At 32.0% G+C, this 16,941-nt stretch overlaps 1 protein-coding gene across 7 annotated transcripts in view; it reads left to right on the forward strand.

Annotated features, from left to right (window-relative positions):
- The window catches only part of LOC145248073 (uncharacterized), a 430,627-nt gene that overhangs the window by 383,469 nt on the left and 30,217 nt on the right, over positions 1-16,941 (forward strand). For 5 of the 7 annotated variants that reach the window (XM_080109850.1, XM_080109846.1, XM_080109849.1 and 2 more), the window contains one exon: positions 6,783-6,880. In XM_080109850.1, coding sequence (XP_079965976.1) covers positions 6,845-6,880 — 36 coding nt within the window. In that variant the 5' untranslated portion in view covers positions 6,783-6,844. Of the gene's footprint in view, positions 1-6,782; positions 6,881-12,708; positions 12,829-15,249; positions 15,395-16,941 lie in introns of those variants that run through there. The other 2 variants (XM_080109851.1, XM_080109852.1) reach the window with 2 other exon arrangements.

Consider the following 16,941-nt stretch of genomic DNA (forward strand, 5'->3'; position numbering starts at 1 on the left):
ACATTTTTTACTAATTTTTTTATCCTCTGATGAAAAGAGTCTATCTTTGAAAATCCATGGGTTAAGGATTTTTCTTTATTTTGATTCCTTGTTTGAATATTTGAGTGATAATTTACTCAATTTTTATTTTCATGAACATTTTTTTGTTTATATATATATATATATATATATATATATATATATATATATAAAATATATATATATATAAAATATATATGGCGATTAAGCTACACTGAATATTCCGCGTTTCATCCACTCTAGAATTCTTCAGACTTATGCGCATAAGCCTGAAGAGTCCTAGAGTGGATGAAACGTGGAATATTCAGTGTAGCTTAATCGCCATATATATTTTATGAATTACTAACTAGCTCTACTTACGTATTGAGCACTTTTGAAGTAAATACTTAAAGTTTACGCATAAATCTATACTTTCGTATATTAATTTTATGTGAGTAAATTAAGTAGTTATATATATATATATATATATATATATATATACACACACACACACACACACACACACACCAAATTAAAGGTATTCAGTAAGGAAACTCGCGAATTAAAAACGAGGTTATTAAGAGTGCCCAATAAAAAAAGAGAGCAAAATATATCCAGTAGTACCAACTACTTTGGATAAATGCGAGCCATTACCTCTAATGACAGAACAGCTGAAGTTCGCTACATTTGAAGAGTGTTCAACCTTTCTTTGGCATTTTTGCAGCTCGAACAATTAGGCATCTCGGTTATTAATTTTATATTTATATTTTTTATTCATTTAGTTTAATTTATTTTTTATTTAGTTTTTAAATTTATTTTAATTTTATTTTTACTTATTTACTTTAATTAATTATTTATATTTTTTATTTATTTATTTGTTATGCTTATTCACCCCAAACAAGGTATAAAACACTTGGATGTAAGGGGGCTAATATTTGGGACTATATCTACATGGACACTATCTAGGGAGTTGAGAAACGAGATGTGTTCACATTACATTTAAGTTCAGGGAAGCAGAAGACCGGGAAGAAATTCCAAAGTTTAGCAACACTAGGGAAGAAACTATTAGAGTAGAAAGATTTCCAACATCTAGAGTACTCTTCAGTGAAGAGGTGGGATTTTGCTGCTTGCCAAGTTAATCAAGGGGGCACAAGTGCGATGCTAAAACTGAAATGTACGTAAATGAGGGTAATGCATTTCAAGCAAATCGTAGGTCAGATAGTATTCAGAGTTGCTGAAATATCTCAAATCATATCCTCCCCAGTCAATCATCCCAGCCACTTTTTTAATAGATTTGAAGTGAAACTATATAGTACCATTTTAGATCGTGAAAAGTCACTAGACCAAGAAAGTTTTCTGAGTACAGTTTAGCATTTGATGAATTTTTTTTTTTTTTTTTTCAATTTTCACCCCAAACAAGGCACAGTGCCACTTTGAAGCAGGGGGCTACTATCAGGGACTTAATTAGCAGGGTCATTATGAAGGGAGAAGAGTAGAAAGATGTTTGTTAACATTACACTTGAACTTCTGCATATCAGTGCAGTTAGGAAAGCAGAATCCCGGAAGGGAGTTCCAAAGACCCGCAGTTCTGGGAAAGAAACTATTGGAGTAAAAGGCTTTCTTGCACCTAGGGATCTCTACTGTAAAGGGATGAGACTTAGTAGCTTGTCGGGTTTGTCGGGGGTAGTTACGTTGGGGAGGTACAAGTGTTTGCAGTTCGTCAGAGCATTCACCATAACTGCAATTTACTCCTTGGTTTATGACAGCACTCAATCAAACAACTGATCATGAAGTCACAAACGGCATCCTTAACCACAGAATTACTCCATTATAGTTTGGATCAGAAAATCAATCTCCCAGCATTCATTTTGAGGCCAGGAAATTGATACAGAATTAAAGTTTTAATAATCTGTTATGAACCAAATAAATATCTTGAAGATAACTTTTCTGCTACAGAAAATATGAAAACGGTATAGGAGTGTCAAGATAAACGATGGAAGGTGGAATTCAATCATTTGACCAGTGGAGCAAGATGAAATGTGGAGCAAACAGTTGTAAATCTATTCCAGTGTTGCTTTTACTGTAATGTCATTTAACGGGGGGGGGGGGGAGAAACCGTCTTATTCGATATGGTGAAATGATCCTAACTGGAAGGAGAGGTGAATTTTAGATGGTGAAAGAAAACGGATGTTATGCAATGTAGTGTTTATATGGTGTCACAATGCAATGATATGCAATCAGGAAGCAATTGTTGGTAGTAGTTTAAAGGTATGTAATACTATGAACACCCTCCCCCTCCACAAAGTATTAAAAAAAAAAGAGGAAATAAGTTGATCAGCAGAACAAAAGTATAGGAAGTGAGGTTAGTAGAAAGACACTCGTCTATCTGAAACCACTATCAATAATTTCCCCCTCTCCCTCTTTATCTGTGCGCATAGATTCCATGAACAAAGCTTCCTTCTTAGAACTGCACACCTGTGGAACTGTCTTCCGTTTACCTGCTTTCCAGCTGACTACAATATGGTCATCTTCAAGTCCAACATAAACAAATTCTTGATGAGCCGTTCCCCTTAAGTAATCCAATTTACCAAATTTACACTACTAACGATTACTATGATATTGTCCCATTGACTACTGTTCACTCTTTAACCCTCATCCTCAAATGGCATTTGGGCCTTGATAAGTGGTAAGTCCTATGTAAAAAAAAAAGACACTGGGAGAAAGTGGTTCACTAAGGCACACAAAGACGATTGAAAATAGGAATGTTAATCAAGGTGTGACAGTGACTGAAACAAAAGACTGACATAGAGGTCAACATGTTCAAAGTTAGTTTATGAACAGCTTAGAAGGGGAGCAAGTTTGATAGTCTTTGGTTGACAACAGTTTACGGTTCAGGACAGTTGATAGCAGGTTGTGGCTTGGAGCAGATGAGATGAATTGATAAACTGACTTATGAGCATAGCCTCGACAAGTAACTAAAATATGGATGTTTGGAGGGTCGTATTCCGCAAGGTTATTACACACACATGCCCAGAGTACAACTGATTTCTATGTGTCTGAGTCTTTTGTTTGTCTTACGTTTGTTAAATATTTTGTGCTTGTGAATCGTTGCTCACCCTTGGCAGCTGCAAATGTGTGAGAGATGACAACACGGCTAGAATTAGAATGGAAGATTAAAGAGAATCATGGCACACGTGGCAGTTATCGAGAGGTGGCACATGGATCACAGGTGTATTTGGTTTGATAGCATTTATGTGCAGATGACGCCACTGTTACATAGCTACCTCCTGACAGAGACACACCGCCATTTCAGAAAGCATCTGAGGAATAGGGGCTAAAACTGCAAAGTGGTTGCTCCTGATCACGCAGTACTACAGAGCTGTAAGCTATAAAGCACAAAAAGATCAAACGTTATATTCAAATCCTAGCAGCATTCAATTTTAAGCAAGTATATTTAGAAAAATTTAAAAATGTATGTGCTGTAGTACCATTTGATTTTTCATATTTACAATTCTATTCAAACAATTAGCTATCCTTTGCATGCAAGTGATTCTTCTCCCATCTTTGCATCTTTGAGGTCACAAACTGTTGTGTCTGCACAAATAATTAACAAGAACACGAAAGTAAAGGTATACAATAACATATTAGGAAGAAAACTTATATACGTATTTACATGTCTTCAGATATACTTCAGTTGGCGATATTCCGGCAGGTGGCGTGTTGCATGTCTTACTGGAGGAAGCATAAACGTCTTGCCTATTTGACGGTCGTTGCCGGACTCCCCCGGTATTGGTGATTGATACCTTTATATATCTTACTCACCTGCCTATGTTAATTAATAGGCGTCTCCACAACACAAACTAAGGTAGGAAAAAATTAATGGGACTTGTACCAAAGCCTGTGCCACTACCAATGAAAACCCTTACCCCAGCCTGGCTCACCCCAATTCGTAGTAATGATTTTGGTGTCTACCATTTATATAACAGATAACCCAAACAAGATAATCATTATAGAAACTGGCAAGCCATTCATTTTGAAAGTATTAAGTCCATGCAGATATGTCTGCAGTAACATTCACAACAGGTGTAATTGTGCCAATGTTTATAGGTCGACTTTGTTGAAATAATTTGTGTCTTTTAAATAATCACGCATTTGTTTAGCAAGTAAATATCAGACTTCCGGGGATAATAAAACAAATTTTAAGAGTTTATAAAAAAAATAATGTAAATTATATTTCTCTTAGTCTGTCTGCCTGTCCGTTCTACTTTTTCTTGGAAACTACTGGATTACCCTGGTTGAAATTTTGTGTGGACCTTTATGGAAAGGTGCAGCAAAGTAAGTATTATGGTATCCATTCAGTGCACAGTCAGGGATTAATAGGGATTAGCATTTAATGCAAAAATGAACACAAATGAAATCATATTCAACCATCAATTTGGTATAAAGCACTAATTCCAAGAATCAACAGGCTATAACTTTTGCCCGTTTTAACTTGTCCAAAAAGTGAAAATCTTTGACCTTGAACTATTACATCACAATGGAGTTAGAAATCGATATTTCAAAGATTTAATCGTTCTGTTCTAGAAGAAAAAGCCTCAAAACTTCATGCGTATACCATAAACATGTAAAGCATAATCATATTGACACACCAGTTTTCATTAGATCACCAAAGTTAAGCCACGTTGAGCTTGGCCAGTATGAGATGGGCGACCATTTGGGAATACTGGGCACTGTATGTAGAAAGACATTGACACCTTCCTGTAAGAACTGCAAAAACCTAACGTTGTCATCTGTCTTGATCAGGATATACATATGACTGGGAACCACTTGTGAATTTGATATTTCCTAGAAACTTTTTCCTTAGAGTGAATGTTGCTTGTTATACCATAACTGTTTTTTTGGATAATGACATATTCCCATTTGAAAATGTTGTTAGCTTATGAACACAATATTGCCTGATGAATTAATTTGAATTCCAAACAAGGCAAAATTTATTTCAGATGAATATGGATTGAATTGAAGAATTAGAAAATTGTTTTAAAATAAAATTCATAGCTAATCAGGACACGACACGTTAGGTGACATTAAAAGAAACATTACATATGATTGTGTTCTAAGACGGAGTACCTTTGCCACATCTAGAGAGGAGCTACTCAGAGTATTCTTTTCTGCCTTGACAAATGTAAAAAAACCGCCTTCGAAATCTAGTGATCGAAAGCCTTTTTATCTCTGTATTTCTAACAGAAGAGACTAAATAAATACTCGTTTAGCTACAACTGTTAATAATTTCCCTTACTCTATCAGTGCCTAAAATTAAATCCATGAACAAAGTTTCTTCTCTGTCTGTAGAACACAATTTTGCAGGTCTGCTTCCTAGCTAACTATAACAGTCGTTTTGAAATAAGTTTTTGTTGAGCTGTCTTTTTCAGTAATCAAACACTACCCATGTTCCACTATTATCGATCATCATGGTGTCGTCGCACAGTCTACCCGACACTCATAAACCCTTATACTCGAGTGATTTTTGGGTCTTGACAAGAGACGGCTCATCTTTTAAAATAAAAAAAGTAAAACCAGTCAAATGGTCATATGCTTTTATCATATCTTGTATATACTTAATTCTGATTTGTCAATTATGTATGGCAAATATTAGGTTATGTTCTAAAAAAAATGTATTTCCAGTTGATTTCATCTGTAATTTTATTGATATTTTAATTTTTCATAATGATATTTCAGAGGAGGAAGGTCCTTTCCAGTCAGAAGTTTTCCCATTATCACTTATTAACCGATTTATCCCTTATACTGAATATCTTTTTTGCATGTACCAGTTCCTGTTTAGGTTTTTATCAAACACATTTTGATTGGTTAATTGACAAAATTTCTTATAGTCCTGACCAATCACTGCATTTTTCCAAATTAATGGAATCCTAAAACTGAAAATATATTTAAATTATTGCAGACAATTTAATTTCATTACTAAAAGTTATGTCTTAAAATTAATGAATTTCTTTAGGTCAAAAGCCAATTTGTGTTCAAAAAATAATATAAACTAAACTGATTACAGAAGGTATTGTGTAGTTTTAACATTAAATAACTGTCTAAAAAAGGGGCTAATATTTCATGCATGAAACAAAAAAATTAAAAAAGGCGCTGATATTTTATGCATAAGACAAAAGAAATTTAAAAAAGGCACTGATATTTCATGCATAAGACAAAAAGATTTAAAAAAGGCGCTGATATTTCATACATAAGACAAAAAAAAATTAAAAAGGTGCTGATATTTCATACATAAGACAAAAAAATTTAAAAAGGCGCTGATATTTCATGCATGAGACAAAAAAAATTAAAAAGGCGCTGATATTTCATGCATAAGACAAAAAAGTTTTTAAAAAGCGCTGATATTTCATGCATAAGACAAAAAAAAATAAAAAAGGCGCTAATATTTCATGGATAAGACAACAAAAATTTAAAAAGGCGCTGATAGTTCATGCATTAGACAACAAAAATTAAAAAAGGCGCTGATAGTTCATGCATTAGACAACAAAAATTAAAAAAGGCGCTGATATTTCATGCATGACAAAATAAATTAAAAAAGGCGCTGATATTTCATGCAGAAGGCAAAAAAATTAAAAAAGGCGCTGATATTTCATGAATTAGACAAAAAAAATTAAAAAAGGCGCTGATATTTCATGCATTAGACAAAAAAAAAAAAAGGCGCTGAATTTCATGCATAAGACAAACTAAATAAAATTAGTTATAATATTTTTCTTTCCTTTTCATTACAGAAACTTCCTCAGAAGATGATTGGCCGTCTGATGAAGGTCCTGAGAATTCTTCCTTTGGTTTGATGGTCAGCAAACGGAGTCAACAAGACATTGATGAGGTGAGCATGTGTTTCTTTTATTCTGAACCAAAATTAATTCCCCAGAGTTGTACCATTTTCATGTCTCTTTGCAACGATGAAAATGAAAATGATACTAAACCTTATGTCTGCAATCCTTACTCCAATTTGGATCAAAATCCATTACATGATTTTGATGCTAAATTGAAAGCAAATCTCAAATTGGTGTTGAATGACTATGGATCACATTCGATATAAATCGGATGACATATTTGAATTTTCAAATGTGAGGTTGTGCACATATTATGCCTAACAGTCTAAAGAAACTTGTGAAATATGAAGAAATTTGTGAAATATTTATTAATGGATGTCTAAAATCTAATGTCACAAAAATCATAGGTGTCTGAATTTTTACAAAGAGCTTCCACTCCCTTTTTGATCCCTTTGCATGAAACTAAATTAAACTAAATATAGTTAACATTTCGATTTCTTATGCTTAGCAGTCATGTTCCAAAATTTATAATGATTAGTTGATTAGTTTAGGAGTGAATTCTGTGCCTATAAAGTTCCCCTGCTCAGTTTGTAGAAAAGGAGTTGGGTGAAAATTTTTGTCATAGCTGCAAGCATTGGGTACATAGAAAGTCTAGTGTAATTACTGGTAGGTTGAGAGATAATCAGTTTGTGCTCAAGGAGTGTAAGACAATGGAGGTGGATGAGAACTATGTGAAAAGTATATCTGTATAGCAAAGTTATTGAGAAGTTTTAACTTGGTGATACCATTGGAGCACTGGGTGGTGCAGATGCTAGTATGATTGCAAGAATCATGGAGTAAGTTCAGAGAACTTCTGCTATTACTAACGACAAAGGAGAGATTCTATCTGGTATATGTATGTAGTGATAATGTATGGAAGAAAACTTAGTTACTGAGGGTTGAGGACATGTGTTGCATGGACAGAAATGATATGAGAATAATACAAAAGATGTGTGATGTGAGCATTTAAGCTATAGTTTATAATACTAAAGATTCAGTATTATTAACGATTAAAATTTCTAATCTAAATGATCCTAAGAATCAGAGATGGGGAGTCAAAGTCAACAATTTTTGTAGAAGCTGTCATCTTTTTGTTGGTCTGGGTTGAACAGACTTTAGAATCTTTTTTTTTTTTTTTTCCAGTTGAACCTCTTCCACTGTGACCTCTTGCATCCACTTTCTTTCCTTCTTTTACACACACACACATTTAAAGTCAATTCCATTCAGGCACTTATGTTGGTATTTCCCATTCAATCACACATTGCTGCAATACTTGAAGTTTTCTTATATAGGGAGAAGAGTACTGGTAGGTTGAAAACTAATAAGTTGGTGTGCAAGAAGTGTAAGGCAATGGAGATGGCTGAAAACACAGATGCGGATAAAATATATTTGGATATTAAAGTGATTGAAAAGTTTTAACTTGGTGATACCATGGGAAAAAACAGGATGCTGCAGGTGCTAGTGTGATTGCAAGAGTTAAGACTGGATGGAGTAAATTTAGGAAACTTTTGTGACTACTAACCTACAGATTGTTACCACTAGATCATCAAACACGTGGTGGGTAATGGTGTTCGAGAACCAACACACATTGTAGTCTAAGATGTAAAATGAACAAAGAATAGAAAAGAACTTCAACTTGCTCTTTTGTTGTTTTCTAACAACATTTATTTCCTCATTGTTACGTGATTTCGAACGTTATCCCTGTCTCTAATGTGATCTCAAATGCTATTTCATTCCATACTCCACATCTATCAGGTTATCTCCTTTTTTAAAATCTTTATTTTTCCCTATCAGTGACGACATTTTGCATACATTTGCATATAACTGGCCGCGTTATGTTACAGATGTACTGAAGTGAAACTTTAGATCTGACTAAACTGGGTGCCCGGCATTGCCCGGGTGTTTGGAGGTGTGTGTTGAGCAAAAAAAAAAAAAAAAAAAAAAAAAAACCTTGTAGTAGGCAGGCAGGCAGGCAGGCTTGAACCCGTACCGTTAAGGAGGAAAAGAACATGAAAAAAAAATATGATGTCTTTGCTGTGGCATCCATCGCCAAACCGGAGGTGACAAAGGTTTAAAATTAAGGCTAGTCAATCGAAAAGAGGTGATGACTTTTGAAAATATCGGTGAAAGAAGCGACCTCTCCCTGTAGAAATGTGCCCAGTTGAGGGTGAAGGAATTAATGTTTTAGCCAATTTTTTTATATATGTCGTCCGAAGGGTCGAGCTTCAAAACGATATCAATCTCAAGAAAATCCGTCACTTCTGTCGAACGTTTTAAGCATCCATACATACATACGTACATTTAAACAGACAGGTGAGATTTATATTATAGATGACTTCAGGGAATTTAATTTGATCACATTGAAAGAATTGATGAGAGATTTTGTAGAACAATTGAGCGAGGGGAAGTAAAGGAAAACATGAGAGGAAGAGGGATAATTAAAGACCTGGCCAGAGATAGGTTAGTTTAGAAGTCAATTTCTACAAACCATTCAACACATGCCAGCATGTAAAACAGATGTGTGTGTGTGTAAACCAGTATTTTTATTTTGATGGATCGATGCATATTTTATATCTATTTAATGAATATCTAGTTTATTGCCTATTATAGGGAACATTGGTTAAAAATCCATCCTGAGAAGTCATTTCTTCAATAGTGAATTCTCAAAGCTCTATTACCATAGCCTTGTGCCCAACTGTTAAACTACGTGCATGTATTCATCTGCAATGTTAATCCACTTGAAACATTTCCCTGTGAATGAATTCAATTGGAACAAAAACCTTTCTAGAACAGAAATGTATTTTTAGGTTGATAAGATGTCTTTTCAGGATACAAATATAACAGCGTGTTTGAGCTAAGCATCATATTAAGAATGGGAACCTGTAGGTCAAATGTCTGAGATTTGCAGCTTGATCGATTCTAATGAAGCAAGGTGCAAATCATGTCTCCCACTGTATTTGATTCAAAACAGAATTGTGTTCAGCAAAGTATGGTCCATTTTACAATATGTGTATATGGTTGCACGATTGTTTGGTTGTTTTATGGCATATCAACCCTTTTTGGATTATTTAATCCCAAATTCAGTCATTTTGGAAACAAGTTTTTATGCTTCAAGTGTTTTTATTTCTTTAAATATTCATACTGTTTGGTTTAGTTTTGTTCTATGGGATATATCAACCTTTCCGGGTTATTTAATGCTAAATGCAGTAAATTTGGAAAAAGTTTTTATGCGTCAAATTTTGAATCATACTATTCAAATTTCCATCAGTTCAGTTTTTAAGGATTTTGTCTGTGGCATATTTCCATAGTTATTGAAGTTGAAGTAGAGTAAAAATTCCAAACAAAATCAATTATGTTGGCATTTGGACTTGTTTGTCTGCCATTTGTTCAATGAAGTCGGGTATATTCACTCTGAGATTGTGTCCATCCTCCAGCTTGTTGCCATATTGTCCAGTCATCTCCTGAAATACACACAGCCATAGTACACAATAAAATGCATGTATAAATATATAACTCTTGATAATTCTGAATTTTTTGTGAATTTCTTGATAACACCAGAGTTTTTGTGATATTTTAAAAATTATTATTAGAATTGTTTTATTTTACAGCATATCAACTCTTTTTAGGTTATTTAATGTCGAATTGGGTAATTTTGAAAAACGTTTTAATACTTCAAGTTGTATATATATTCATATATTTATTCATGCTGTTTGGTTCAGTTGTTTTGTTGTTTTTTGTTTTTGAGTTTGCAGAATATGACTGATTTTTGCAAAGGAAAAGAAAAACAATAACATCAATGATAGGTGCATTTTAGACCAAGAAGCTAGCATCTTCAAACAGCTTGGTAGCACCAGTTAGGTAGTAGACATCAATTGATAAATATTCCTCAAATTTGAGTTTCTTCAGGGTACTGTAATGGAACTTTAGGAGACATAATATTGACACAACTTTCAAGTTTAAAATTCAAATATTTCAAGCTTGTATTCAATTTGTATCAAAGTCATTAGACATCAATTGACCAAAATTTCTTGAATTTGTTCCTAAGCTTGAACTTTTAGACATTTTCTAGAGTCAAAATAATGTAATAAGGAGTTTAGACATAAAGTGTAATAACATATCTTGATTTTAATCTTTATAAAGAGACATAAATGGTTAAAAACAGTTCTATTCAGGGAATTAATTTTATTTATTCTGAAACTTCTAGTGTACATACACACACATATATACAGTGCCACCAAAAAGAAAGTCCGTATTTGTCATTTTTTTCCAAAACCGCAGATTTAAGCCAAATTGAAGATAACTGTTAAAACAACCTATACCTCATTTGATCTGCCTTTTATTCCTCTATAATTTTACCTGTTCATATTTGACTTTTAATTGAAACATCCTAGTGTTTACGTCAATTTAAAGAATTAACTTCAAATCAAGAAAGCAAAAAGAAACTCTGCACAATGGAAAATTGTTATTTAAATGTAACTTTAGAAAATTAATGCAACACAAATACAACAGGAATACAAACAGGAGCCCTTTTGTAATTTTACAGCTTGCAATCTTTTGCACACTCCTTCAAATTTTAGGGCATTCTTTTGAATTAGTCTGTAGCGATACTCCGGTGAAAGGGCATCCCACTTCTCTTTAATTATTGTTCAAAGTTCTTTCAGATTTGAAATTTTATCATTACGTAGCTGTTACTTGATGTAATGCAATATGTTTTCGATAGGATTAAGATCTGGAGATTGTACGGGCCAATCCAAACATGGAATATCATGCTCTTCAAGGAACCTCTTGACATTGCCAGCTGTGTGAATGGGAACATTATCCTGCATGAAGATGGGATTATCATCCAAATTCTGGCCAAAATAAGATAGAAAATGCTGTCAACATATTAATGTAATTGATCAAATTAATTGGCACTAATACCAAAACTGAACCTCCGCCATCTTGTTTAAATTTATTCAATTTAGCTTAAATTTGCGATTTTGGAAAAAATGACAAGTGCTGACTTTTTTTTTTTACGGCACTGTATATATATATATATATATATATATATTGAAATTAAAAGCCAAAAACGATTTCTATTTCTTTAAAATAAATTATTTATTTACATTACAGAAATGAATGAGCAAGCCCTCAACTTTCGAAGGGGGGTTAGTTTCATGTGTGTACTATCAATAAAAGTGTTCATCTTTTTTTTTATTCATCAATTTTTTACTTCTGAGTTATAAACATCTCTTAAGGATTGAAGTCCATCGAAAAGTTGATTGCGGATAGTCTGACTGTCTTTTCTTGTGCAACACGCGACATGTTTAATGAAATAATATTCGCACTTTTGAGATATCGTTTGGAATTTGAGATATTATAAGAAATTTACAAAAGTCAAAAATGGTATTCTTTTCTTTAAAATTATTTTTTTTTATTTTAAAGATATAGAACAACCTTTCAACCATATAAGGTCCTTTTCAAGCATTTATTTATTTTTTTTTTTTATTGTTAATCATTTTTGTGTTGGTGATAAAAAATTTTTATTTTCTTTGTTATGCTGTATATTGCAAAAAAAAAAAAAAACTTACTGCAAGACATAAGTATGACTAACAATAGGGTAACCAATAGACTTGTTTATAAGTTTTATAGACTATACAAATTAATTCTAGTGCAATACATATTCAATAACTGCTACTTAACTAAATGCGCAGCTCAACACAATGAAGTCTATTCTGAGCATGCAATTAATGGCAAGCCATGTTGTAACAAAATAGCCATTGTGTATTTCCAAACATTTGGGTTGGTAGCACGAGCAAAGCTAATCTTGAAAGTGGCTGTATGATCAAGCTATAAGTTTTGCAGACAAATCTTTGAAGGAGAATAGTTGCATTCGGACCTTAAAAACGGACAAATATCCATCATTGGATACTTCTTTCATAATCGTGTTGATGTAGCGTGATAGATGTGCAATTGGCAGGTATGTTTATATATTTGTATGTACATTAAACCCCTTCTTTTGGAAATAGGGTCCGAGTATGAATATCTCCAGTATAAAATAATCCTTATACATTGTGAAATTTAATTTATGCATGAAAACCAAAGAGGGGAGATATAATATATGAGAAATATTTTGAATGAAGTCTCCCCTTGCTGTTATTTCAGATCATTTGAAAACATAGCAACAAGTTTGAGTCTCCCCTCTATCAAGACCAGAGGTTTGGGGGAAATATCAGATATTTTGTAATTCATATGCAAAACTAGGAAAACAAATGATTATGATTGAAATATTGGTAAAGATGCAGTATCTTTCTGGCCACAGAAAATCCTTTAAAATTACCGCTATTATAGGTTTTTGAGGATGCTGAAAACGGAAATGTTAAAATCCCAGAAACGAGTAGTTTCCAGGATATGAAGAAATTAGTTTTAAAAAGTAGGGGATCACTTTTCTATATCAATTTAACGTAAAATGAACATCCACTTCATAGCCACCTTTTTTTTGGGGGGGGGGGCTATTATTTTTTTAGGTGTGTTTATTTGGTAATTGTGGTCTGGTAGACTAACACAAAACCTACCTTAAAAAATCTTATTGTTTTCTTAAGGTTTTCGGGTGTGCTGAAAACGAATATTGCATTTAAATTTGGTGTAAATAAGTATTTTTCTAGGTATTAAGCAATGTAATTCTTTGTTATAAGTGGTGGCCATTGTTATACATGCAAGCATATGCATATTTTGTCTTAATATCCGGAAAAATACTTATTTGTATAAATTTAAATGCGATATTCGTTTTCAACACACATTATAGAAAATATTTTTTTATGGTAAGTTTTGTGTTGGTCTATCACCCTCAAAAAGGTGGCCTTAAAGTGGGTGCACATTTTACGTTAAATTAATAGAGAAAAGTAATCCGCCATTTTTTTTTCAAACAATAATGTGCAACCTTAAGAGCAAATGTGACCTAGCCCACTACACAATTCAGGTCATTAGCTTTCCGACGAACCTTCACTTGTTAAATTCCGATCAATAGTCAGCAAGATTTCGAACTTATAAAATTGCCAAAAAAAGGTGATGTGTGTGTGTGTGTGTATATATATATATATATATATATATATATATATATATATATATATATATATACTCGTAGCAAAATTGAATATTGAAATGCTAATATTTTTGGTTCTATGGGACAAACCTACATAAAAATTTGCAGGCATTTTGAAGATATAATACTATTCTATTGTTAAAATTTTATGACAATTAATAAAAAGAACCTGCATTTTCAAACCAATAAAATATGCCCAAATTCTCCTACATTTGTATATATAGTGTTTGGCAGGCAGCTTCAGTTTTGCTACTCTGATTGTCTCCCCCTACATTTGTCAGTTTTTGCTGGTTTGGTTGTCTCCCCTGTTGCCTTGCCAGGCCACTAATATACCTCAGAGCATGATAAAAACAAGGATTTCATGAAGACCAAACCCAGCTTAAAATATCTGAATGGAAAGAGTTTGCCTGATCGTCAGTTCAAAATCTTTCATTTCTTTCATATGACTTTCGATGACGATCAACCAGACCCTTTTTGCCCAGATATTTCAACCTGTTGAGGTTTGTTTGTGAACCCCAAATTTCGCTTATCCATTAAAATCTGTAAAATTACTATACATAGCCTGACGAATCCTCATGAGTATAAAATGCAGAAAATTCTCTATAATTTAAATATCACATATATTTTGGAAAATATATATACATATATATATATATATATAATCTCATGTATGCACATAAAATTTTATAAGGTTTAAAGAAAGTTACCTTTTTATATGCAAAGAAGGATTACTCGCTTCTCTCAAAAAATAAAAAAATAAGGGGTGAAATACAAGTCAACTTAACCAGTCTAATAAAAGCATGACCATTGGCTGCTGAAAACGAAAGGAGGTTTAACAAAGAATCTGATTGGATTACTAGCAAACTTATTGCATGTTAATATAAAAACACATGATAACATCAATTCCAGGCATTAGCCTGATGAGTCCTAACAAGGATAAAATACAGAAAATTCTGTGCAGTTTAATTACCATATATATTTTCATAACTTATATAGAATGTGTGTGTGTGTGTGTGTGTGTGTTAGATCGGTTACTCTTGAAAGTACCTCTCTAAGCTGAAGACTTCTGATTAGTCAGTTCTGACCATACACCACTTTCTTCTTGACCTGCTCCACCCTTTACCTTCATATCATTCAATGACAGTTGCATTTATCTCTCTCCCACTCTTTTTTCCTTTTCTTCCTCGTCTTCTCTCTGTCTGTCTCTCTCTTTTCCTCCTCCCTTTTTCTCTCTCTTTAACTTGTTACATTTTTCTTCTTCGACCACTAGTCACCTGGTTGCATTCTTGATTACTTTTTCCTTCTTCCTTCTCCACCTGAGATTTACCTGTCATATGTTTCTGCCATGTGATATTCAATGGAGACAAGATTTGCGTCTCTTTCATTCCTGTTGAAGAAAAACAAACATTTCAACTAAGGAGAGTCTGGCATCATGATGAACTTTGTGAGGATGTTTTTCTCTTATTTTTTTACATACACACACACAGACACACACACACAAATACTTGCACATATATGTATATATATGCACATCTAAATATATATTTGTATACATATATACATGTTTCTAAATTTAAATTAGTGTATGTATACATCTAAATATTTATATATAATATCAGTTTTTTTCTTTCTTTTTTTTTGTAGATCTATGTACATGCATAAACGCACACACACACACACACACACACACACACACACACACACACACACATATATATATATATAAATATATATAAACATTCATATAGACATTAGTATATATATATATATGTATATATATATATATATGTATATATATATATAATAGCAGTGTATATATATATATATATATATATATATATATATATATATATAATAGCAGTGTGTATATATATATATATATATATATATATATGTATATATATATATATAATAGCAGTGTATATATATATATATATATATATATATATGTATATATATATATATAATAGCAGTGTATATATATATATATATATGTATATATATATATATAATAGCAGTGTATATATATATATATATATATATATGTATATATATATATATAATAGCAGTGTATATATATATATATATATATATATGTATATATATATATATATATATATATATATATATATATATATATAATAGCAGTGTATATATATATATATATATATATATATATGAACAAATGATTAATAAAATATGATTAATATCTGGGTGAGTTTATTTTACTTATAAATATTAACTCTTTAATATTTATAATATATTTTAAGTTTACCATTTTGATTACCTTAGTAAACTTATTGTAACTTTTATTTTTATTTTATATATATATATATATATATATATTAGAATTTTTAGTTTGTTAAAAACTGGCTAAAAAGTATAATGTACAGGCAGACATATAGTAGACTTTACATATACAGGTATGTATGTATCTATATATTTACATACAGGGAGCAAAAACAAAAACAAAAAAAAAACTACAGAATCGCTAATAAAAAATAATAAATAAATCAACAAGCGATAAAAATCGTGCATAAAATTGATAAGGTCCCTATGGTCTTGTGCTAAAACATCAGGCTACTTATCGAGCGGTGATGAGTTCGATCCTTGTCAACTAAGTATAGCCATAATTGAGAAGTGAAACTTCAAAACATGCATGTCTATAGATAACTTCCTTTTATGCACGTAATAATATTTGAATAAAATATTTAAATAATAAATTGATAATTACAAATAATACATCCTAAAAATGTAGGGCGACTAAAATGTAAACAAAGGGTAGATAACTTTCTTAAGAGCACTCAGGGAACGAAAAAAAACAAACTTCAGAATCGCTAATAAAAAAAATAAATCAACAATCTTATATATATATGGGTTTGTATTACTGTACACATAGATTCGAAAAAGTTGTCAAAAAACAAATATAAAGCAAATAAATGTTATCAAAGGCAAGGTAACTTACTTTTCTACCTAACTGGATATGCTTTT

This window comes from Euprymna scolopes, chromosome 26 (assembly GCF_053919585.1).
Source record: "Euprymna scolopes isolate OS-2025 chromosome 26, ASM5391958v1, whole genome shotgun sequence".
Taxonomy (NCBI): domain Eukaryota; kingdom Metazoa; phylum Mollusca; class Cephalopoda; order Sepiida; family Sepiolidae; genus Euprymna; species Euprymna scolopes.